The 25,171-nt window shown below is 41.2% G+C and overlaps 1 protein-coding gene across 6 annotated transcripts in view; it reads left to right on the forward strand.

The window, feature by feature from the left end:
- Positions 1–25,171, forward strand: part of MPP7 (MAGUK p55 scaffold protein 7) — a 434,998-nt gene that overhangs the window by 355,424 nt on the left and 54,403 nt on the right. For all 6 annotated transcript variants that reach the window (XM_073581723.1, XM_073581726.1, XM_073581725.1 and 3 more), the window contains one exon: positions 21,788–21,868. In XM_073581723.1, coding sequence (XP_073437824.1) covers positions 21,788–21,868 — 81 coding nt within the window. The remainder of the gene's footprint in view (positions 1–21,787; positions 21,869–25,171) is intronic.

The following is a 25,171-nucleotide window of genomic DNA, read 5'->3' on the forward strand; positions in this document are numbered from 1 at the left end:
TACAGGGTGGATGTAGCAGAGCCATGTGTGTACGGAGCAGAGCCGTGTGTGTACAAAGTGTACGGAACGGAGCCGCGTGTGTATGGAGCGGAGCCGTGTGTATACGAGGTGTGCGAAGCTGAGCTGTGTGTGTTGTGAATTCACTTTCTGGTCTGCCTCTGGTTGCTAGTGAAGGTAGTGGAGCTGGAGCTGGTTGTATTGACAGAGGAGTCGCGAGTTCTCCTTCCGGGCTCCCTCTGGTGGTTACAGGAGGTAATGGAGCTGATCTAATTGACAGAGGCCTGCCACCTGATAATGAGGACGACGACTGGACATCTGGAGTCTCTGACTGGCTTTAAGACAGCCGACTCCCTCTATCCCTGCTGGTGATTTTTCCGGCCTTATAAGGTCTTAGTTTCCAGTTCAGTCCCTGCATTCTCAAGCTAAGTGTTCTTTGTTATTGTTCACATTTGATATGGTTTTGTCTATTCAGTTTTGTGTGGTCAGCCAGCCCCGGCTGGGGCTGTGCTGAATTTCCATCCTTATGTTACTGTTTGTGTCAGTTTGTTTTTTGTCCCTTATTAGATGGCCTCTTTTTGCTCTGCTTTCAGAATATGCCAGAGTGCTGATATAGTGGGAGAAGTCTAGTGACTTCAGAATTTTTGCTATCAGAAGTGTTGGACATTTTTGCAGGTTTTTTTGCGTGATTGCAGACAATGTCTTTCCTTTCCTGTCCTTTATAGTTAGTGTGGGCCCCATCGTTTGCTCAGCCTATTTTCCTACCTCTGTTTGTGTTTTCATCTTGTCTCACCGACAATATATGTTTGGGGGCTGTCTATTCCTTTGGGGTCTGCTCTGGGGCCGTTTAGATTTCCCCTTTTCTTGCTTTAGGCTTATTTAGTTCTCCGGCTGTGTCGAGGCGTCTAGAATCATCGTAGACACGCTCGACAGCTACTGCTAGTTCTGTGGATAGGATCAGGGGTCTGCAATCCGCTTAGTTACCAACCTCTCTGGCTTTCTGTAGCTTAGCTTGGTCTTGTTTTCCTCCTCGGTGACCCAATCATAACACGTGTGTGTACAAGGTGTACGAAGTGGAGCCGTGTGTTTACGAGATGTGCGGAGCGGAGCCATGTGTGTATGAAGTGTATGGAGCGGAGCTGTGTGTGTACAATGTATGGAGCGGAGCCGCGTGTGTACGAGGTGCGCGGAGCCACATGTGTACGGAGCGGAGCCGTGTGTGTACGACGTGTACAGAGCGGAGCCGTGTGTGTACGAGGTGTGTTAAGTTTGAAGGGAATGCGGCCCACCAGCTCAAATTTTTTTTTTATGTGCGGCCCATCTGCTCTGCCAAGTTTGAGACCCCTGCCCTAAAGGGGGTGAGCATCAATGCTAAGGGCGATGAGAACAGGAACTGGGATCATAAAGAAGGTGGGCATGTGCAGCTGACCAGTGTCACGATAGACTGTGACATGGCGGTGGTAGCTGCCCCATGGTTATCACTGCTTCTGAGGTATTGTGAGAGGATAGGAAAAAGCACCGGGATCATAAAAAACTGGTCGTGTATAGCTGACCTGTGTTCTAATGGCCTTTTGTGCCTATTACAAGGGGCAGTGATTGTTCACAGTCATTGCTTTGTGTAAACAGGACCAGTGTTTGACCATTGTAGGAAAATTCACTAATTTATAGCGATGAGCATATAAATTCGCAGGATCTTGGTCCAGCGGCCATGTTAGTATTCCCTGACTGTCGAACAAATCCCCTTGGCACCGCATCCTACATACATTCATCCACCACTCTACTTTTTATTAGCTGTTCTGGCTCAACGTCATCAGCAGCAATGGAATACAGACATGGCTGCTGGTTCGGTGAATCAATTCACTCATGTCAACTAATTTGACAATGATCGGATCTTTGAAGGGGTGTTCTCAACATGGCAAGTTATCGCTTGGTACTGATCTCGCCTCTCTTTGACAGACTCTTAAAACAGTGAATGTCGTAGTGGCCCACATGTGCAGGAGTCACACTACCCAAAACGTCAGAGCCCAATGTTCTGTATCACTAGTCCCCAGCCATCATCAAGTGTATAGATTATATCTTCAAGTTAGGAGAACCCCTTTATTACTGATAAAATCCATTGGACATAAACAAGCTTTTCCTTGTCACTTATGACAGAAACTGTAGAGGGAGTGAAATGATCTCAAGAGAAATCATTTGTAAGAAAACTCTAAGAATTAGTGAAAAATATAAAGTAAGTGAGCGGCAATAGAGAGAACTCTCGTTGGTCTGAATTTAAAATGTCCCAGTTCATGAGTTGTTCTTAATTACCGTTTGCTACCGAAATAGCGAATACAGTAGCTGAGGGGTGGGATAACATTCCCAATTTTAAATATTTTTTTATATAGTAAAAAAAAATGGAGAGAGCCTTCTTCGAGATGGACACATTGAGAAGGACTTGTTAAACCACTTTAAAATTAGGCTTTTTTTCGCATGTCCAGTAGATATTTCCATTTCTGGATCCATTTTTGGGTCATAAAAACAGAAATTAAATGTTCCAGTAAAGGACCTATTCATTTGACTATGATGGAAGTGTCATAAAATGTCTTCCATTTGCCTCCTTTCCAGCTGACGTTTGTCTTGTAGCTGGATCAAATAGCATAGTCTGCACGACTTTTTTGTACAGCGAGAAAATGGGTAGCAATGGGATTGTTTTTTATTTTTATTTCAGAATTAAAGTTAAGGGAAACAAGATCATAACCGATGATCATCTGTTATGTCATCCGCTAATGGATCCATTTTTCAGAATGTATGTGCCCAGAACGCTAGAAGTGTTCAGACACCTATAGTAAAAACTGATCTGTTAAAAGCAGAACCAAAGTGGATGCAAACTGGAAACCAAAGTGTTGTCTGTTTTTAAGGAGGCCATTTTTGTTTTTATAGATCGATCCATTAAAAAACGGAGATTTTGTTCTCCATTTTTGCTCCGTTTGTAGCCGATCCAGTTTTGTTTAAAAATACAGTCAACAACTGGAAATGCGATCAGATCCAAGGCTGATTCATGCACACTTCAGAAAAGTCAGATCCCAAGATTAGAGAAGGACTCGAGAACTTAGAAACCAGGCTCTGCAGAGCCCAGTCTTGAATGGAGTGCTGAATCCGTTTCCAGGTTCCAGAGCCTTCTCAGAATTGCAGGGGGTCTAAATCGTCGGACCTCCAATGGTCAAGTAAATCCTGTGTATACAGGTGATAACTTTATTTTCTGATAATAACCCTTTAGGTTTTGCAACACAACAGTAAACCTACTTATTCAGGAAGCATGGTGAGTTACGCACTCTCTCATGGACCAGCTCTGACGTGCACATAAGAGCTGTCTCAGACCACAAGCCCATACTAGGGAGCGGCCTGTCTGAATCCTGTTCATATTAGACACTGTTCACTTGTTCAGGTTTTTAATACATTAGATAGGGACTGCTTCAATAGGGTTACCTTGACGTGGTGGAGCAGCTTGGTGTACATTTTTTTGCGCAAAAAAAACGTATTCACTAAATACCCTGTGTTTGTTTTCCAGCACTTGCTGATTACTGCCATTTTTTATTGCAGAGTATTTTTGCAAATCTGTCATTCTGTGTTTTCTTGTTGTATCTCTGTTCATACGATGCCTAACTTAAAATCTGTTCCTAAACCAGAATGAACTCAACATCGGCTCATGATATAAAATAAAGGTGGTATCCTCGTAGCTCCTTCTCTTCCATTTGTGCAAACTTAGCACCTTTATTGCAATGCACATAAGTAGAATATCTAGATCAGCAGTCACCTAACAAATTACAGTTCCTGGAAAACATTGTCACATGTCATCGACAGCAGCGCTTATAATTGGTATCATACGAGCTGGCGGCTTTTAATGGGTGATAGAAAATGTTCTTACGTTTGCCAGAAAGATAGTGTTTCAACAATGAACTTTTCCTTCTTTGTTTTAGTTAATTTCAAAGAAAAAAAAGTCCTAATTGTAACAAGGTGTGATAAAAGCACAGGAATTGTTTGTACAGATTAAGGGTTAGGTCCTGGCCAAGAATAACTTTCCATGGAATTAGTTTTTATATCTGTCGATGAAATGTTACCAAATGGTAGTTTCAGTGATTCTTGGTATAATTACACAAAGGTGGCGAGTGGATGTAGGTTTCATTTATTTTGTGTGCACTACATGGCTGAGGGTTTATACCATATGGACAACCACTGTATATATGTCACCACCTCAGACTCGTGTTTAGGAGTAATAGTAGGGAAGAGATATTGAGAGTGGCTGTCATGTAATGCTACAGTCCTAATGGGGTGACTTCACAAGGGGAATATGGAAATAGGCTTCAACTAGCAAAATTTACTTTTTGTCAGTTGTTTTGAGTCATGCGATGAAGCATTGTAGTCCACATTTCGACATACTTTGATTTGTTTTGTTTTTTTAACTAGACAGAGTGCCACTCTTGTCAGTGGCTGTGTCTGGTGTTGCAGGTCATTTCTATTGTATAATAAATAATAATAATAATTAAATTTGATGCAGTTAAACTGAAACAGCAGGTGAAAAGAAAAAACAAGAGGTGTTTATTTCTGGCAAATAAGCAGATCCTTTTTGATAACCCCTTCCCACAAAAGGACATTTCTTGTAATTGTGGCAGCTAGATAGGTCCTGGATAGGAGATGTGTGTCACCGAAGTGCTTGGATTCTGTGATGTGAAGCCCAGAAAAGCAGCCTTCATTGCAGATAGTTCTTGCAACGCACCTGGTAGTGAAACCACTGTACCGTGGACTGAGGAGAGCCTGGAGGGGCATGACTAGGCGAACACCTGCCTCTTCGCTAGAGCCCCTGATGGTGTGGTTAGACTTGGCTTCAGACGGACGCCAGGTGCTACTCCAGGACAGACCTCGGACACATGGAAGCTAACCCCCAAAGGGAATAAAGCTGGAACCGCCAGGAATGAATGGCATAGTAGGCACAAGCAGGCGCTGGAAAAGAGTGGCTGGTATACAGGCAGGTACTGGCAAGCACGGCTGATAGGCAGGCACGACTCCTTTACAGGAAGGTACTGGCTGGCAGGTGGAGGTACCTTAAATAATAAGTATCTCCCAGCTATTGGCTGGAGACATTTTAGGAAAATAAGTGCTGTCTCTCTTAAGAGACTAGGAGTGCGCTCGTTCCCTAAGCACAGTGACCGGGGATCTACCAGATGTCCGCAGACCCAAGGAGACCGCAGTAGCAGGAAGAAGCCAGGGCGGTGACTGAGTCTGTGTCCCTGCCTGAGGAGAGCAGGATGGGAATCACAACAGTGTTGAGAGGGCTTTTAATGGACCCGGATTTTAGGTCTGGGTTTTAGGAACAGCCATAGTGAATCCCTACAGTCTGCATTGTTATTTTGTATGTCATCTTATGAATGGCATGGGCTCAGGAGATCAGCCTGTGGAAACCATAGTATGGTAGCTGGAGCAGCTGGAATCTCAGATACCATCTGTGTAATTCCTTTGTTGCCGCGATCAGTAGTGACTATTGTATTTACGAAGTTAGGGTACCGTTTCACATAGCGACGCTCCAGCGATCCCGACAACGATACGACCTGGTAAGGATCGCTTCAGGGGTGCCTTTTCCACACCCTTCTGCTCCGATTGGTGGCCACTACTGCGCTATCACTACGCAGTTTGCTTCAGCGTCCCTGTCTGAGTCGCTAGTGCGCTATTTATTCGTGGATCCACAGTCACTGACACGGGGACACGCGATTATTATAACTGTACATGTTAAATGTTATGATTGTATATAATTGATAGCTGACCTATAAAAGGAAACGCTACAAAGATCCTAATTTGTGACCACCAATCGGAGCTGAGGGGGCATTGAAAAGACAAGGCAAAATCACGCCTGCTTCCCTGAGTTCTGAGGTCGCTCGTCATTGTTATGGCGTCAAACACAGCGATGCATCCTGGCCAGCGGGACACCAACGATCAAAAAATGGCCTAGGACATTCGAGCACGATCAGCGATATCGCAGAGGGGAGCCGGTCGCCGCTATGTGTCACATGTAGTGAGATCGCTGGCGCGTCACAAAACCTGTGACGTTTCAGCCATCTCGCTAACGATCTCGCTATGTGTGAAGTACCCTTTAGACAGGAGGAAGGTGATCAATGTCATCAACCACTGGAGTTGGATGGGTTAATAATGGGCACCATGGCTGCCATCTTTTAACATCTATTATTTTAATATAGATTGCTTGTCGGTTTCATGATGACAGTCATCATACATTGTAATAGAGCAGTATTCCACCATATTGCATAAGCACTCAACCTTCCAGAGGTTCAAGTCCCCTTGTGGCACTAAAAAAAATCTGCCCCTAGGGTTATGGCAATCATGTGAGCTCCATGTTTTCCCTGCACATTCCTTAGATGCTGCTTTCAGTAGTGACTGTGGTCCAGAAAAATTAGGGGGTAAGGGCCCCATATGTCACCTCATTGACCTTTGTATTACGGCACTCAGGTGGAATGGCCAACATGGCTGCAAACCTTCTATAGCCATTAGGCCCTAATAGATTGGACGTCAGCTTTAGGCCGGGGTCACACTAGCGAGGAATACGGACGAGTGAGAGGCGCTAAAAGCATAAATTACACACGGACAAATGATTCTCTATGGGGCAGCTCCCAACAGCCGTTTATTTCTCGGGCGTATTCTACGGTCCGTGCCAATCGCAGCATGCTGCGATTGTCAGCGTGCTACGCCCGTAATACGCCAATGCAAGTCTATGGGTGCGCTAAAAATACGAATTAACCCCTTTAAATAACAACTACAACTCCCAAATTTTGCACACAAACCCGCATCTAATTATTAGTCAAGGACATATAAAAAAAAACATGAAATGTAATGCTTTACTGAATGTAAACCATGTGTCATTTCATGTCGGGTTGGGGAAGGATTTGATAGAAGCTGGCAATTTAATTAGCGGCTATTCTGCTATGAAGAACTCTGTGAAATATAAATATACAGTGCCTACAAGTAGTATTCAACCCCCTGCAGATTTAGCAGGTTTGATAAGATGCAAATAAGTTAGAGCCTTCAAACTTCACACAAGAGCAGGATTTATTAACAGATGCATAAATCTTACAAACCAAAAAGTTATGTTGCTCAGTTAAATTTTAATAAATTTTAAACATAAAAGTGTGGGTCAATTATTATTCAACCCCTAGGTTTAATATTTTGTGGAATAACCCTTGTTTGCAATTACAGCTAATAATCGTCTTTTATAAGACCTGATCAGGCCGGCACAGGTCTCTGGAGTTATCTTGGCCCACTCCTCCATGCAGATCTTCTCCAAGTTATCTAGGTTCTTTGGGTGTCTCATGTGGACTTTAATCTTGAGCTTCTTCCACAAGTTTTCAATTGGGTTAAGGTCAGGAGACTGACTAGGCCACTCCAATACCTTGATTTTTTGCCTCTTGAACCAGGCCTTGGTTTTCTTGGCTGTGTGCTTTGGGTCATTGTCTTGTTGAAAGATGAAATGACGACCCATCTTAAGATCCTTGATGGAGGAGCGGAGGTTCTTGGCCAAAATCTCCAGGTAGGCCGTGCTATCCATCTTCCCATGGATGCGGACCAGATGGCCAGGCCCCTTGGCTGAGAAACAGCCCCACAGCATGATGCTGCCACCACCATGCTTGACTGTAGGGATGGTATTCTTGGGGTCGTATGCAGTGCCATCCAGTCTCCAAACGTCACGTGTGTGGTTGGCACCAAAGATCTCGATCTTGGTCTCATCAGACCAGAGAACCTTGAACCAGTCTGTCTGAGTCCTCCAAGTGATCATGAGCAAACTGTAGACGAGCCTTGACATGACGCTTTGAAAGTAAAGGTACCTTACGGGCTCGTCTGGAACGGAGACCATTGCGGTGGAGTACGTTACTTATGGTATTGACTGAAACCAATGTCCCCACTGCCATGAGATCTTCCCGGAGCTCCTTCCTTGTTGGCCTTGGGTTAGCCTTGACTCTTCGGACAAGCCTGGCCTCGGCACGGGAGGAAACTTTCAAAGGCTGTCCAGGCCGTGGAAGGCTAACAGTAGTTCCATAAGCCTTCCACTTCCGGATGATGCTCCCAACAGTGGAGACAGGTAGGCCCAACTCCTTGGAAAGGGTTTTGTACCCCTTGCCAGCCTTGTGACCCTCCACGATCTTGTCTCTGATGGCCTTGGAATGATCCTTTGTCTTTCCCATGTTGACCATGTATGAGTGCTGTTCACAAGTTTGGGGAGGGTCTTAAATAGTCAGAAAAGGCTGGAAAAAGAGATAATTAATCCAAACATGTGAAGCTCATTGTTCTTTGTGCCTGAAATACTTCTTAATACTTTAGGGGAACCAAACAGAATTCTGGTGGTTTGAGGGGTTGAATAATAAATGACCCTCTGAATAAACTTTTCACAATTTAAAAAAAAATTTAACAAAGAAATAACATTCTTTTTTGCTGCAGTGCATTTCACACTTCCAGGCTGATCTACAGTCCAAATGTCACAATGCCAAGTTAATTCCGAATGTGTAAACCTGCTAAATCTGCAGGGGGTTGAATACTACTTGTAGGCACTGTATATATATGTTTGTCACAATGACGTGTGTGTGTGTGTATGTATATATATATATATATATATATATATATATATATATATATATATGTATGTGTATATATATGCATTCTATGTGTCTATATCTATTATTTCGTTTCTGTTAGAAACCCTGTCATAGGGCTCCATTATATGTCCATTTTGCAAGGCGGCGAGAAAATCTCGCCATACGGATTACATACGGATGCAGACATGCGCAAAATACGCAACCACACCTTGCTTACGGATGACCTACGGAGCACTATTTAGGGGTCATTCATCCGTATTATGCCTGTAAACTACGGACCGTATTTTGCGCCGGTTAGTGTGACCCCAGCCTTACTCTTGACTATAGAAGTATTCAACCGTATGACATGAGTGATTAGACTCATAGAAATTCAAGTCCCCTTGCGAGACTAAAGAAAAAATTAAAAAAAAAATATTGAAAAATGTAACTGCTTGAAGAAGAAAAATTATCAAATAAATACAAATAAATAAGTACACACAAATAGCCATCATCCTACGTAATCAGTCTCAAACGTATAAAGTGAACGCTGTTGCAATGAAAAGTTTACAGAAAAAATGACAAGCCAAAGTTTTTTATTGTTCATACCATTTATTAGCCCTCCAAAGAGCTCCATTCTTTAAAAATATGTCTGATCTTAAAATAATAATGCATGAAAAGCAAATTTAGAAAGGAAAGGTTATGGTTCAAAGAAATAAAACTTAAAAAAAACTATATATGCTTGGCATCATCTTGATCACAGTCACTCGCAGAATAAAGATTCCATGTAATTTATACCAAATAGGGAAAACTGTAATAAAGAAATGTAAAAAAAATCCTCAACATTTAGCAAAATGTAAAAATAAACCCCCCCCCCCCCCGACAAAAAAGTTTTTCAATACATTATATGTACCCCAGGAGCATGATGTTATAAAGATGCAGCTCGTCCTATCATAAGGCTTTCTCAACAGAAAAATAAAAAAAGTTATGGTTATAAGAAAGGAATAAAAAAAAAAAAAAAAAAAAAAAAAAAAAAAATGAAAGCAGCGCACTGACATACAGAATATCAATATAATGATGTCTATAAGTAATTGGCTGTAACTGTTTCATTCCATTTTTGTGTCAAATATTTATAAACATTCAAGTATTGTGTTACAATTATATACGCAGATATAATCGTGGTTATATATGCAGAAATGTAAGCGAAAAAAAAATATCGGGGAGATGATAATCTCGATTCTGCACCCTAGGAAGCCATTTTTTTTGGCGGATCCGTTTTTTTTCCCATAGACTTGCATTAGTGGCTAAAGCGGATCCGTTAACATCTGTTTGTGGCAAAACAGAAATGGATCCGTTTTTTCACACTTTGGCGGACGCCAAAAAACGGATGTGTGAAACAGGACTTAACTTTACTTCTGTTTTCGGAATTGTTATTCTTTTTCTTAGCCCGACGTGATGTGTTATTTTACGTGATTCTTTAGTGTTCTGCTAGAACATGATTATTCTACAAGGAATTATCACAAAGTCCAAAGAATGCCCCCAATGTATGTTACAAATCCTTCTCTACCTGTGACTACCATATGCTCCCCGATTATCTCCGTGTTCACACTCTGGTGGTACGATCTGTACACGGGCTCCGGGGACTCTTCATGTTTACAGTAGTGGAGCTGTAGACAGAGGTTGGGAGCACTTCATACATTTTTCTTCATGCTCAATCATCCATGAAGGACAACATCTAGAGTGTCAATGAAGTCTGTCGGGATCAACTCTTGTTTTTTCTGTACAGTCCACATAATTCGCTTCTTGTAAGCTACGTTGGTCCCTGCGAGTATTTTATTGTTCTTGTGTTGTTGCATAAACTCTTAAAAGCAAAGTTCCAAAAGTTTTTTTTCTTTTTAATATATGCAGGATAATATATAAATCTACAAAATAAGGGAAAATTATGCTTTTAAAGGGAGCCCGTCATTAAAAATTACAGACGAAAACTTTCGCCAATGTAATCGTAATAACTTTCTCACCACCTAAGTCGGTTGAATGAACGTTTGAGTAGAAAGGCAATAAAATGTTATAAAATTGCTCGCACAATCTAGGAAGAGTCATGGGGGTGGTACCGGTCTCTTTCGTAGTCATACACTTCTGACATAAGTCAACTCCAGTGGCATCCGGTGCATGCGCAGTGCACAGTAATGTGGAGGCCATTGCACCATGCTTCACTACGCAACTGGAGCTTTCTTGTAATGTCATGATTGCATGACCCCATAAAATACAAGCATCGGTTACTGGACTCTTCTACAAGTAGCTCATGCTACTTCCTAACTTTTTTTCCTTATGCATCAAATTTATGCATGTTTTCTAAAGAAGCCTTTTCTTAAACTGATTCCTGAAATGATGCTGAATGTGATGGTTTTAGGGTAAATATATTCGTTGACAAGCACAGCGTGGTCAAAGGCCGCTCCTGCCAGCAATTCAGTAGCTTTCGTTGACATCATGTCGACAGAGCAGCGACTTTCTTCTGCTCTGCTGTGTTGACGTGACGTGACTGCCGACGTCATGCTGATTGAAAGCTGAATCTCTGCTGCCTAACTACAGGGAGCCAGCTGTCAGTCAGCATGGCGTCAGCAGTCACGACCTATCGACAGAGCAGCCTGCAAGAGGAAGTGCTGCTCTGTCAATGTTGAACAGCTGAATCACTGGCAAGAGCAGTCAGTGACCACTTTTGTGCCGACGCCGGGTAGAACAAGCCGGTAGTTAGAAACTACATGCATGTTTTTTTTAGGCCCATAGGAAAAGAAAAAATAGTCCTGGATAACGCCTTTAACAACGTTTTTCTCCACCAAATCCTGTCGCTTTTATATTAGACTCGGCAGTCTGGTTAATTTCATCCTGTTGTCCTTCCAATAAAGGATATCATGTATTAGCCGGTAGAGCATAGCCTTCTTCCCCAAGACTCTACTTGGCTGGACCGCATCTGTTTTGGTGCGTCGGCTTTAGTCCTATTTTTTTTACCCCCCCCCCCCCATCATTGATGATCTGGGCATGTTTGTATTCATTTCATTGGCCAAAGTCATGAACTATGAATCCACACAGTAACCGGTGTGTAGTTTTTCTCCCATATTAAGGCTCTACGTAACCAGACACAGCCGTTTAATCAATATCACTTTAGAATAAGTCTGGCATTGTGTGTTCTGTGCTGCCATTCTCCCGTGAATTATGTATTTAACACAGAGGTTATGGTTGTGAAGTTCTTCAGTTAAAAGTTCTCCCAGTGGACCATGAAGGAGGTTAAGGGTAGCTCTAAAGGAAGAGAATGAGATTTAAGACATACGTGTTAAATACTTGCAAAACTGGCTTCAGCTTCTGAGCCTGCACGCAGTCGCTGTGTTTATACTGAGATCAGATGTGTTTTCTTACTATTTCAGTTAGCCCATGCAAAGCAAAGATATTGTTGAAAAAGGAGCTGTGAACACTGGATTTGTGTTATCCGGAGTGTTTATTCTAATGGGTTCAGCCACTTAAAACGACGCGGCTCCGGCAAAGTGTTCCCTGCAGCTTCCACAGTAAAGGCTTCAACCCATTTATTATAGAATTTGCTGCAGCTGAAGAAATATAGTCTGGTTTCACCGACCCTCAGACTGATAGAAGAGAGCGTTTCGCTGGTACTGGAATGAGATGAACACCTTACACACATTATTAGATCACCTTCGTTCATTTTTCTAATGCCCGCAGAGAAAAATATGGATGTTATCATCTTGATATTCTGTTCGGAGGTAGCCCTCCCTGGAAGGTGAAGTCTAATCAAACCAAGTATGTCTTCTCTGCGGGAAGTGACTCCACTCATATTTTACTAGAAGCATCTGTGGATGATGGGGACATGATCACTTGGACAAGTTCGACTGGAAATTGTATGATCTGTGGCCGTCGAACAGGTTGGAACTCTATGTAGTTATGGAACCAATTAATCGTTCTTTTATGTGATTGGTTCGTATATGTTTAAAACAAGACTCCCATGATTCTGACTTTTATAACTATGATTAAAGGCGATTGATACCCCAGAAACGAATCAGTTTTAATATTTCCACCATGGATCGACTTGTCTTAATGGATTTTGAATAAAGGGATTTTCATTTTACACGCTGGTTGTGCCGAACCATTCCTCCAGACTTTTGTATTTTTGCTGCTGCTCACCAGCAGGACATGGCACCCACTGGTAAAAGGTTCTCCACCGGTACAAGATCCAATAAACCTATACTCCCTTTCCGGACTAGTGCTGCTCTTCCACTTTTCGCGCATCTATATCCAGTGGGGGCATGACGGGTTGCAGCCATCACATTCCATCCTAGAAGAAAAAGCCGGCTCGGATAGTCTATGTAGACCCACCCGATGTTGATGCAAAAAGGCCGTCAGGTGACTCAATACAGAGTTCGGAGGAGCGACCCCCGTAAATTATAAGATTCAAATTAAAGTATCCCTCAACTGAAGCTATTAGTGGTTTGGGTTACTCACTTTTCAGACAGAGTTATTAGATTTTTTTGGCAAAAGAAAAGATTATTTTTCACCCACCCGATTGGCTACAATTGCCCTGTGGGTGTAACTTGGGTTTTCTCTGGATCATACAGTGAGGTCCGTAAAAACATAAGCTTGACACACCTCAATCTTTGTACTGTTAATATGTCCTACATGTGGTGTTTTAACAATCAAATGAATTCTACCATAAAATGATAGAATGCAACGATCAGCATGTTTATGGTAAAACCTCTCTACAGCTAGTTTCACACTAGCGTATGGAGGAGCAGCGGAGGGCTGCGGACTTCCTCCATGAAGCTCCGCCAACTGCCGCGCCTCCTCCGGTCAGCTCCCCCTCGTTGGCATGTGGTACACAGGCCGCATGCCAATGGAGGCGGAGCTGACCGGAGGAGGCGCGGCAGTGGGTGGAGCTTCACGAAGGAAGTCCGCAGCCTAACTGAGTCATAAAAAGATTATGAAATTTTTGGGGTTTTTTTTTTTGGGGGGGGGGGTAATTTTTTTTATTTTTTTATATTACTATATTAAAAAAAAATTTCATGTAGGCCACTAAGCCTAATAACAGGCTGCTACTTGAACATTAGCATTAAAAGACTGACTCTGACTCTTACTTATTTTGTAGAAAAATCTGAGCTTGCTCTAAACTGGGCAAAAGTAGTTAATGGAGGAAGAGGAGGTGAGCTGTGACCATTGCCTATTGTGAATGGTGGATCCACTTATCCACTGTGTTTAGAATTATTACCTGTCATTGTAAATCTGTCTGTAATGTTAGTGAGACTGCTGAAAAGTCATCTGTACAAAACAGAAAATATAAGTAGCATAAGGTCTAGTAGTCATTGTGAAAATTGTCATTTTTCAATAACGCTGTAGCCAATCAATGAGCTAAGCTTCTCTGCCCGAGCATAATTGCCATAATGCATACATTTTTTTGACCGTATATGCACACATATCCTTGATTTGATTTTTCATCTGTCTGCAGAACATTCAGTCCCTAAAGTGTTAATTAAATTGACTAGTGGAGATCTATATATTTTTATAAGTAGCGGGTTTGCCACGTTGGGTGAGATTTACTGTTTCACAAACCGAAGTTTGACATTTACACTGGAGCATAGCAAATCTATTGCGTAGGTGTTACATTGTGTCCATAGTAGTGTGAATAAGACAGAGCGCTTCGATTTCATTTTTCTTTTGTTTAAACTAGTCCTTTTATTTCACAATTTTGGGTACCGCGTCCAGATTGCTGGCCATCTCCGTTCTAAGGTGCTAAACCCAGACTCATGTGTCTTTATAAAGATCTTTTGGAAAAAGCCTCATTTGGTTGCAATTTGTTCCTTTTGGCCAAAACACGTCCCGGAGTTTAGTTCTTACTGACACACAATCTGAGCGTGAATTAAGAGGGATAGCTGCCTGCAGGATTAGCTCCAAGCCTGTAATTCTTTACGTGGAGGTCTGCACCGTTCTTACAGTGACTGGAGGCTGAGGAGATTAGAAGCCCCACAATTCTTCAATCACAAGTACTTAGAATTTATAGTGGTCTCTCCACCTCTGAAGCACAAAATATTTACGTGTCCTTCTTTTTAAGCAGCAGGGCTGAGGAAAGTCAGGCCTCCACATACTAATTATCCTCGTTTCCATAAGACACCTTCCAGTGTTGCGAGACATTTTACAAGCTACTAAAAAGTGTCTTCTGAATCGCGGCCAGATGTTTTCTAACACAACTTATCCAAACACGTGAACTTATTAAACGGAGCCGAGCTTTCTGCCTCCTCGCGAACTCTTGGCTTACAAAATTATTTGATATTAGTAAAATAGATCGTCTTTGTTCTCGAAACGTTCCACAGTGATACTTCTTATTTCCGACGATCTTGTCCGGTGCTCCATCACGATAAGAAGACCTTAAGGTGTCTGGAACAAAGACACCTTAAAGCACGAGCCGGAATCTACTACGTACTAGTTGAGTAATGTTAGGCTTTTCGGAGAACGCATCCAATGACTGACGTAGACATCGTTGGAAAGGACTTTACAAATAATAATAAAAGAAATTCACATAAAATGAAGTCATTTTTGTGGTCCTGGTTTTTCATCTATTGCTAATTTATTAGGATGTGAAATCCATGAGACTACTCTTATGTATTCACTGTGAAAGTCAAGCAAACGGGATTTTAGATTAATGAAATAACATGGGCTTTACATCGATTAATAGAAAATTTGCCAATACTTTATTTTATTAAAGGCAGAACTCAGGAGTGAAAGCCATAGAGGAAAATCTGGGAGAGTCCAAACTTCTTCCAGTTACTAGGAGGCCCCAACCGCGCGAGGAATGGACTGTATCCAGCTGGTAGTGGTCATGATTAAGGTTACGTGATGGAGGGAAGATATAGAAAAATTATGCTTACTGACCGCACTTTCCTATGCTTGGTGTATTATCAGTCAAGGAAGACAATGGAGGATGATATTTTTGAAAGGGATTACACTTTGCCGTGTAGCACTGACCCATGAAATTAAAAATAAGGAAACCTAGCCCTCATTGATTCTGGATTACTGGTCTGTGTGAGCACCAACATTAATTTTTTTAGTTAACTTTTTTCTTATAGGCTACGTATATATATATATATATATATATATATATATATATATATATATATATATATATATATATATATATATAGCGTGATAGTCTGTAGCAGTATTTCCCTTCCTCCTCCATGACACAGGCAGCTCCTGCTACAATGGCTGTATATTGTATGTTGTAATTTATTGAGTCCTGATCATTTATAAGGAACAAGATGGACATATTAGACCTTGTAATATCACTAGATCACAGAGCATAAGTTGTCCTCGTGGCAATCCCCCAAGGAACATATCCCATTAAAACTTTGTTTTTACTTATTCCAGACATTGAGACAATAATATACTTTGAAAGATATAGCGAAAATTACATTTATCATAGAAGTACTTGTATAACACATATGTTGGACCGTCTCATATTTTACTTTACTCGGTTTCTGTTTGAGCACACATAGCTCCACGCCAGAAACGAGAGGTCTACTATGATGTCACGCTCTTCGCCTAGTCTACTTCAAAGTGGTCTGGCAGCTGTGTTGGATTATGCATTTTATTTTGCTTTCCATTGAATCTCTTCCTTTTCACAAATATCCAGAGCAGCTGTCATCTTGTCCACCTGAAGTCTCGGGGTTCTCTCTGGCCTCTGTAAATAATGTAGCGTGTGTCTGTCGACTCATGGGAGGTCACATATTACCCTCCTATGTTAGCTACCTGCTGATTTCTCAATCAGGATCCTCCTCCTTACTCAGCTGGTGTCCATCTAGATACCCTGTCAGTTGTCTGTCCGGCGTGAGTGCCTCTTACGTGTGATTGATGAATGTGGTGATCTATGGTGAATTCCTTAGTGAAGTTTCATCTGTATATTAACTGGCAAACTTTTCAATGCTCTAAGTTAAAGTGTTATATAGTCCATCTGCCAGAAATGTTACATTATTTTGATCTGTATGGAATTTTTATAGTCTACTACAGTAATTGGAAAGCATGGTGGCTCAGTGGTTAGCACCGTTGTCTTGCAGCACTTAGAGACTGGACTAAAATCTGACTGAGGAAGACTATAATCTTCTACACTACTGTGCTGTCAGCACTCACTATTTTTAATCTCCATTCTAATATTCCGGCAACATTTTTGCTGCAGTTTTTGAAAATCGCTAAAAAACAAACACTGTTTAAAGTTGTAATGTTATTTTGACTTTCTCTTACTATCTCTGTTCTCGATAACCAGCCTTGCACAAGCTGACAGCTGAGGGTTGCAGCCTGCAGCTGTCAGTTTTGCCTGGCTGGTTATCAAAAATAGAGCGGAATCCACGCCATTTTTTATGTTCATAGCGCAGGCGGCTGATGAATACTCTCATCAGTCGCCGCCTGCTCTCGCTCTTATCTGTTAAATATAACTCAACATTCTCCCCTGCTAGCTCTGATCGCAACATGGGCAAATGATGAGCGCTGTCTTCAGCACGCGGCGCTGGGGAACAGCTTAAACAGTACTGCTGCTTCACAGGCGCCGGTACATGTGATGCTGCACATGGTTACCACACGTATACCACAAGTATTACACACACGGTACTCCAGTACTGTTTTCTCTGGTACTGGAAATGTCAGGATGCGTGAAAGAACCATTAGATTGAGACAGCTTAAGTTTGCTTCTTCACAAATGAATAACAAGTATAATGTTTGAACCATTTTTTAATGATAAAAAAATAAGTGTCAGTGCTCTGTTATTAAATGGGCCTTTTTTACTATCAGGTTATCATCCATTACTTAGGATGTGTTTGCATGAAAGAGATTAGAAATGGGTTTTAATACGACCCTAGTAGACCTCAAGTGTTGTACAAATCTTTTCAGGGCAATCGGAGTATCTGTGAAATACAACAAATTTATTCTCCACAAATCAGACTTTTTCTAAAAAAAAAAAAAAAAAGTTTTTTTTTTCGAATTAGAGTTTCAAAAAATCCAATCATCTCTAGTCCTTAATAATTGATTGATTAGATCTCCTCTGGTTAATTTTTGGTTGGCTTACATATAATTAAATCTCTTTATGCTCCACTCACAAAAGGACCAAGAAACTAAGATAACATGAACATTACTGATTTGCTTTCACCGTTTGCAGCCTAGGAATATATGTCATTTATTGTTTTGTTGTTTCGAAGTAACATGTTGAATTGGAAGCATCTCCAACATACGTCTAATAATATCTGCAGCATTCCATGATTTTCTGAAATTTTTGGTTAATGGCATGAATGCAGAGCCTTGGATTCTACTTTTTTTTTTAAATTACAGAAATGGTATCTGGAAATATATAGCTGCCGAGCACAAAATTCCGAGCTCTGGATCCCTCTTAAAAATAGAATTTTAAGAGTAGCAGAGTTTTAAAAATTGATTAGAAAAATCTGTTTCGTTCTGTGTTCTGCCATTATAAAAGCATTTTAAGGGAGCAACACAGATTCCATCAAAATGTTCCTGAAACAATGAAATCATATTTAAACAGCGCTGCCTGGTACTAAGGGTGGTTTCACATTTGCGTTTAAGGCCACAGCGTCGGCCTGCGCACAGCTGCCGCTAAGCCCCGCCCGCTGCCGTGCCTCCGCCAGTAGCTCCGCCTACGGACGCATGACGCTGCATGCGTCCCCTATCTTTAGCACTGGGGACGCAGGCTGTGCGCAGGTATGCGTTTGGCGGCGCATGCGTCCTTTTGACGCTGCGCCGACCAGCTCCAAACGCAACAGGTTGCAATTTGGTGCGCTCGGCGCAGCGTCAAAAGGACGCATGCGCCGCCAAACGCATACCTGCGCACGGCCTGCGTCCCCAGTGCTAAAGATAGGGGACGCAGAACGCATGCAGCGTCTTGCGTCCGAAGGCGGAGCTACTGGCGGAGGCACGGCAGGGGGCAGGGCTTAGCAGCGGCCGTGCACAGGCCGACGCTGTGGCCGTAAACGCAAATGTGAAACCACCCTAATATGTTCATTTTCGCTGCAGACCCCCTAATTGTGTAAATATGTCTGAGCCGATTAAGTTCTTACATTCTTCACATGAGTCACTTTCAACATTCTTGTTAAATTATGCCTCCAGCACATCCTCTGCCTTTGACATTATTGGGCCAAACATGGCTGTATACTTACCGGAAGATTTGGTGAGGGATGATAGATGTGGTATACCTCATTGAGGACCTTCTGCCGTATTTTTTATACAATTTTGTATCTATAATACAAGAAACGATGCAGAACATTGCTCAGGACATCACTCCACCACCACTGCCAGCTTTTCTTCTTTACCTAAAAAGCATCCTCCAACTAAGTGATGAACATACTCTACTGTCCCCGAGAAGCAAAAGAAAAAGTAATTTATCAACCCATGAATGCGTTCTGGTGCTCAAGTGCCAATCTGGGCAAGGGTTAGCAGGAGAACTGTCCAGTCTGCAGCCGTACATCAACATATACATTGTGCTCTAATGCACAGGGTGGTATCAGACAAGACCGGCTAGGCTTTGTTCCTTATGCTCATCAATGAATCCTGGTCTCCCAGTCTTCGGGTTCATCAATTGTTCATCTTTGGACCTTTTTTGATAGTTATGAACCACACTATAGCAAGAACACCGCACATGTCCTGCCATTTGAGATATACTGACTCAGTTCATTTGCCATCACAATTCGTCCATTTATGGGAAAAAGTCAGTAGTGGGTGAATGGAGTGGACAACTACCACTAGGTAAAAGTTGTGTGTTAAAGCCAGGACCTGCCTCCAACAACTGCAGGTGGCTGGGCTTCAAAGGAGACCATGATTTTTACTGTAGAGGAGGAGGAAAATTTAATCGGCACGTTCCAACCATATAATAAAACAATTTCGAAATTTCCCTCTCCCTCCGTACAATCTCATGATTTTTGATATATGCAGCAACACTGTGGTATTGCTGTATATACTACAAGCGATTAGACGAACGCATGTTCAAGTCCCCTAAGGGGACTAAAAAGTACAATGAAAAGTAAAAAAAAAAAAAGTATGAAAAAAATAAAACATGTTCAAATCACCCCAATAAAAATAATAAAAAATATTCATACATGATATTGCCGAGTTCAGAAGTCTGATCTGGTAAGATATTAAAATAATTAACCTTATTGGTAAACTCCGTAAGCAGAAAAAGTTAAAGCACCAAAATTACATTTTTTTAGTCACAGCAATACCACAAAAAAATGCTGTAACGAGTGATCAAAGCATCACATTTATCCCAAAATGGTATCCATAAAATGTTTTCTCCCCACAAAAAAAAGCCATCAACACTGCTCCATGGACTGAAAAATTGCAGGTCACGAAAAATGGGGACACAACCCCATATTTTTTTTTTTTCAAAATTCTGTGGGGGTTCACCACTAAAATAATAAAACTGGACATGTATGGTATTGCCATAGTCTTACTGGTGAGCAGAATTCTATTGCGAGGTCATTTTTACCACATAATGTACGCTGCAAAAAAACAATTCCCAAAAATCAATGTCAAAATTACGGGGGAAAGGGGGGGGGGGTTCACAATTTCACTGCACTTTGTAATTTTGTTTCCATTTTCTAGTATGTGATGAACGAAATGATGTCATTCAAAAGTACAATTTGTCCTGTAAAAAAACAAGCCAAGATAAGTCTATGTGGACATAACAATATAAATGCTGTGGCTCTGGGGAAAGTGGAGGAAAAAAACGGAAACGGGCCATGTCGGGAAGGGGTTAAAGCTGGGTTGCTCTGATCCCTATAATAACCATTTTGCCCTCACCATGTGGTTAGAGGGTTCGTTGAAAGACGCAGAGAGATTTAATACAGCCACAATGAAAAATGGTTTCATACATCATTGTATCACAAATAAAAAACAAATCTGAACTGAGAAAGTAAGTTAATGTGTATGCACAATGTAAGTGCATATTAACACATGACCATTAACCAGAGAAAACAAAAAGCAAAAAACACAAATATCCTGAACTAAAAAGTAAAAAATATGCTGCAAATAATGCATAAAGGTAGTAATAATAATAAGGGTATTTAGTAAACATAATTTTGATCAAAATAATGCACAAGCCATCCCGCCACGTCACGGCAACCCTTGTGGGACAGTCCCTACTCTAGTATTTAAAACCTTTTCACTTGCCAAGTGACGTGAATGTGAATAAGGATCGAGCGGCTGAACCACTAGTAACAGCTTAGGCCAGACTGGATGGCTTTCCCAGCTCAGAAAAAGGGCGGTCACACCCATATATGCACTGAATGCACAATGAAATGAATAAAAAACAATGTTTACTAAATACCCTTATTATTATTACTACCTTTATGCATTATTTGCAGTATATTTTTTACTTTTTAGTTCAGGATATTTGTGTTTTTTGCTTTTTGTTATCATTGTATCACAGTCTGAATACGGCCTTCCGACCTGAACGTTAACGGGAAAGTTAACATTTCATATCTGGATATTCAACATGCAAATATTACATTCTACCAACATACCTGAATAACCACAAACCAAAACTAATTTTACTAGTACATCAAGATAAAATAATTAAAAAGATGTTTAAAAAAGGGGGGGCCATACTACATGGAGGAAGTTTCATAGTGAAACGTATAGAGATTGGGTACAATGAAATTGACAGTGTTGTCTTCCCAAAGCAAAATTATAAATCTAGATCTAGCAACAGGATCATTGTGTGTATATATGCAAAAATTCCAAGTGAATAGATTAGGTATAAGAGAACCCTAATAAGTATCAAACAAACAGACATACCATATATACAGAGGATAATACCCTCCAGGAATCTGATGTGCGTTTCGCCAGGTGGCTTTTTCAAGGAGCAGAAGCCTCATATATGTTTACTAACAAGCAGAGAACTGGTTACAAAAAAAAAATCAATTTGATTACATTTTCGAGTATTATTTGTATTTAAGAAACCCGTGCTCACCTTGCTAATATGAAGATTTCGCAACATATGGTGTTGTCTGCTAAGCTTGACCCTTTTTCAATAACTAGGTTCGAGATTAAACAAATTTATTTTATGACAATCAGTCAGAATATGTATATGTTTAGGACATACTGTTCTAATTTGTTGTATCCTAATAGCGTATTTTATATTGTAGGACCTGTTGGGGTTGGCTTAAATGAACTTAAGAGAAAAGTCCTCATCAGCGACACCCAGCACTATGGAGTGACCGTGCCACGTAAGTACTTCCCATCACAGTCCATTATTTGGGGAGGTTACATGCCCCCTAGGAGATGTGCCCAGATAATTAGAAGCTGTTAGTAAAGACTTAAGAATTTCCCATATGGGCATATGTTCCTTCAGCTTCATATATTACACATTCTTGTGGGCTCAAGTAACCTTTAAGTGATTGTGGTTATAACAAGTAACAAAAACAAGTGTATTTTTCCTTTAATTAGTGGGTGGTGTGCCCCTTCATTTGGTAGTCACTTCCTCCCATGTTCTATAATTCTGTATTGTACTGGTCACCATGCTTTTTTTGGCATTGGTTATGGACAGCACTGATGGTGTATATCATGAGTCACATTCGGTTGCTTCCTTTGTTGGAATTTTTTTGTTGAGATGCACTGGTTTTGCTATGTGTTAAAAAAATCACAATATAAATGACCAATAAACATACGCTGTTAAATAGAAGAGTAGGAATAGAACCACAACTGGCATTAACATTTTGTCCCGGTAGACCAAAAAAAGGTGTAGTGCCATCTCATATGCCGATCTTATTGTTCTGCATCTAGTATTGACCAATGCTCATATGTTCCTAACCTCAGTGCCAAGTTAAAAAGTGTGTTCTGGGTTATAATAAGTTGTTTTAAGCAAGGCACAGGACCCTCGTACTGATGATATGTGAGGGTCCGAGCATTTAGTTCCCCACTACTCTGACTTCATATAATTAGACTACCACTTTAAATTTTTCTATCAAATTTTTGTGGTATCATTGGTGCACAATATTAGGCCGGGATCACATATGCGAGAAACTCGGACGAGTCTCGCATTTTAATACCCGGCACTGCCACCAGCACTCAGGAGCGGAGCGTGCGGTTGCATGTATTTCTATGCAGCCGCACGCTCCGCTTCAGAGTGCCAGCGGCAGTGTCGGGTATGAGGATGCTAGACTCATCCGAGTTTCTCGCATGTGTGATCCCGGCCTTAGAGAGATTGTGCCATCGGAAAATAAGATCTTTTTTACATCAAATTTTTTTGTTAAATGTTTTTTTTTTCGATATTTGTTTTTTAAATTAATATCACTATCCATATGAAAAAAAAAATGAAACCTTGCAATCTTCACATTGGTCACTTCACTAGGCCGTAGACTTGACTGTCACTTCCTGTCCAGAACAGGAAGTGTGATTCTAGTCTAAGGCCTAGTGACTAATGTCAAGATTGTAAGATTTCATTTTTTTGTGTACTTAGGTGCGGAAAAAAGCATTTTTTTTTCATGTGAGAACATGGACTTTGGCCTTGTTCACACAATGGAATGCCAATACATTTTTTGTTTCCGAAAATGCTGCAAAATTTTACTTTTGGACAATCGCAGCAAAAAACAAGCTTTGGGAACACAACTTGAGAACACAGCCCTATTGTTCTGTTTTTTTTTATAGTGGAGGGGCCTATATGCCTCCTTTAGTATCGGGGTCCTATTTCGACTGCTCCTTCTCTCCCTATAATTACTAGAAATCTTCATTTTTAATAAACAAGGAGGACATGAAGAGTTGTCTCGACTGAACGTGCAGCTGAGAAGCCTGAACCATTTAATGGCTTTCAGGGCTTTGATTAGCGCACCCGGATGCCTTTTACATTACAGCGAGCAGGAGATGGACCCCGGCACCACAGCTTAAGGTGTTCCGGTCAAGCAGACGGCTCTGTCCGTCCAGTTTCCGTTTTCTATGGATTTCTCATTATTCCCGTTAATGTTGGGAGAAGTTGACAGCACCGTCTTTACAAGCCCCTTGGGAATGAAAAGGAATCAATATTTTCTAGTGGTACGAAATGCAAAAACAAATAAAGCAATCATTTAACACGCTATAAAAAGGGTTTTCTTTACAATTACATTAATGGGCCCAAGTTCCATAAAGCGGCGGATTCTTTATCCCTAGACACAGCTGCTGCATTAAAACTTTTGATACTGCTTTTCCGGATTGAGCTATTTATTTAATATCCTCCGGAGTGATCACCGTGTAATAATGCAGTTCCCACCAGATGAGTTTTACAGTTAATCAAGCTGGAAGTTCAACCTTCAAAGGGTTTCTTAACCCCTAAGCGTACCGTTGTGATATGCCTTATACAGCACTGGGATAATGTGGAGAATCACTACTGGTAGAACTGGAGTTTATTGTTAAGTGCAGGTGTAGTCTATGGCAGTCGGAGTGTCGGACAACTTCTACTAGATTCAATCATTAAGATTCATATGTCTCAACATTGTCAACTCTTCAAGGAGTCTCTAGCACCTAACATCAGCCAAACCTACTGATATCGGCAGGATCGTCCAACAGTCTGTTTATGGGGCCACTCGAATCTTCCAGACAGATCATGAAGGGGGAGAGAATGTCATAGCATGTCCGATTTTGGACTGCCAATCCCTTTGTTCTCCTTGAGATTAGCTACCACAAGAGACCTCTGAGCCGAGCGTCCTTGTGTGGAAAGTTTGGAGAGAAAGCTGTCTGGTGAACAACGTCAACTGTCGACCACACGGTCTGTTGTGCATGGAGGGCTTTAGATCAGAGATGCCCAGTCATTAGTCTTGGGCCTATTGCAACTAGAGAAGAGTTTGGCCACAAAAAAGTGAAAGTGTATTAAAGGTATGAGCAAGTGATGTGGGACGGTAGATAAATGTAGAGTAATGCACCTAAGATGGAGTGATATTATTGCTGCATATACACTGAATGGGAGTATACTCGGGACTACAGAACAGGAGAAGGGACTTGGGTATTATGGTTACATGTAAGCTGAGCAGTACTCAATGTCAAGCAGCAGCCGCAAAAGCAAACAAGATTATAGGGTGTATAAAAAGAGAGAGAAAATCCCGGGATCCCAACGTATTGTTACCTTTTTATAATTCACTGGTGAGGCCACATCTAGAATATGGGATCCAGTTTTTGGCTTCACATTTTAAAATGGAAATTCAGAAGTTAGTCAGTTCAAAGATTAGTACATTTGATAGAGGGGCTATCTTATAACATTAGGTTGGAAAAGTTTATATACCTAAATGCATATGTGGTCAGTACTATGCACTGGCACAGGATTTAAACCTCCCAAAGATCTTACAGAGGACTAGGGGGCACTTATTACTGGTGGGAAGAAAGGCAATTCCGGAAGAGAAGTAACAAAGGATTCTTAACAGTTAGAGCAGTACGAATGTGGAATGCCGACCACAAGAGAATGGCAGAAACTATGACTATGCTTTTTTTTTTTTTTTTTAAAAAGGACTGGATGATTTCCTCAGTACACATAACATTGTGAGTTATAGATAATTTGTTGACAAAAT

This window comes from Dendrobates tinctorius, unplaced genomic scaffold, assembly GCF_039654945.1.
Source record: "Dendrobates tinctorius isolate UK_male_01 unplaced genomic scaffold, ASM3965494v1 ptg000070l, whole genome shotgun sequence".
Taxonomy (NCBI): Eukaryota; Metazoa; Chordata; class Amphibia; order Anura; family Dendrobatidae; genus Dendrobates; species Dendrobates tinctorius.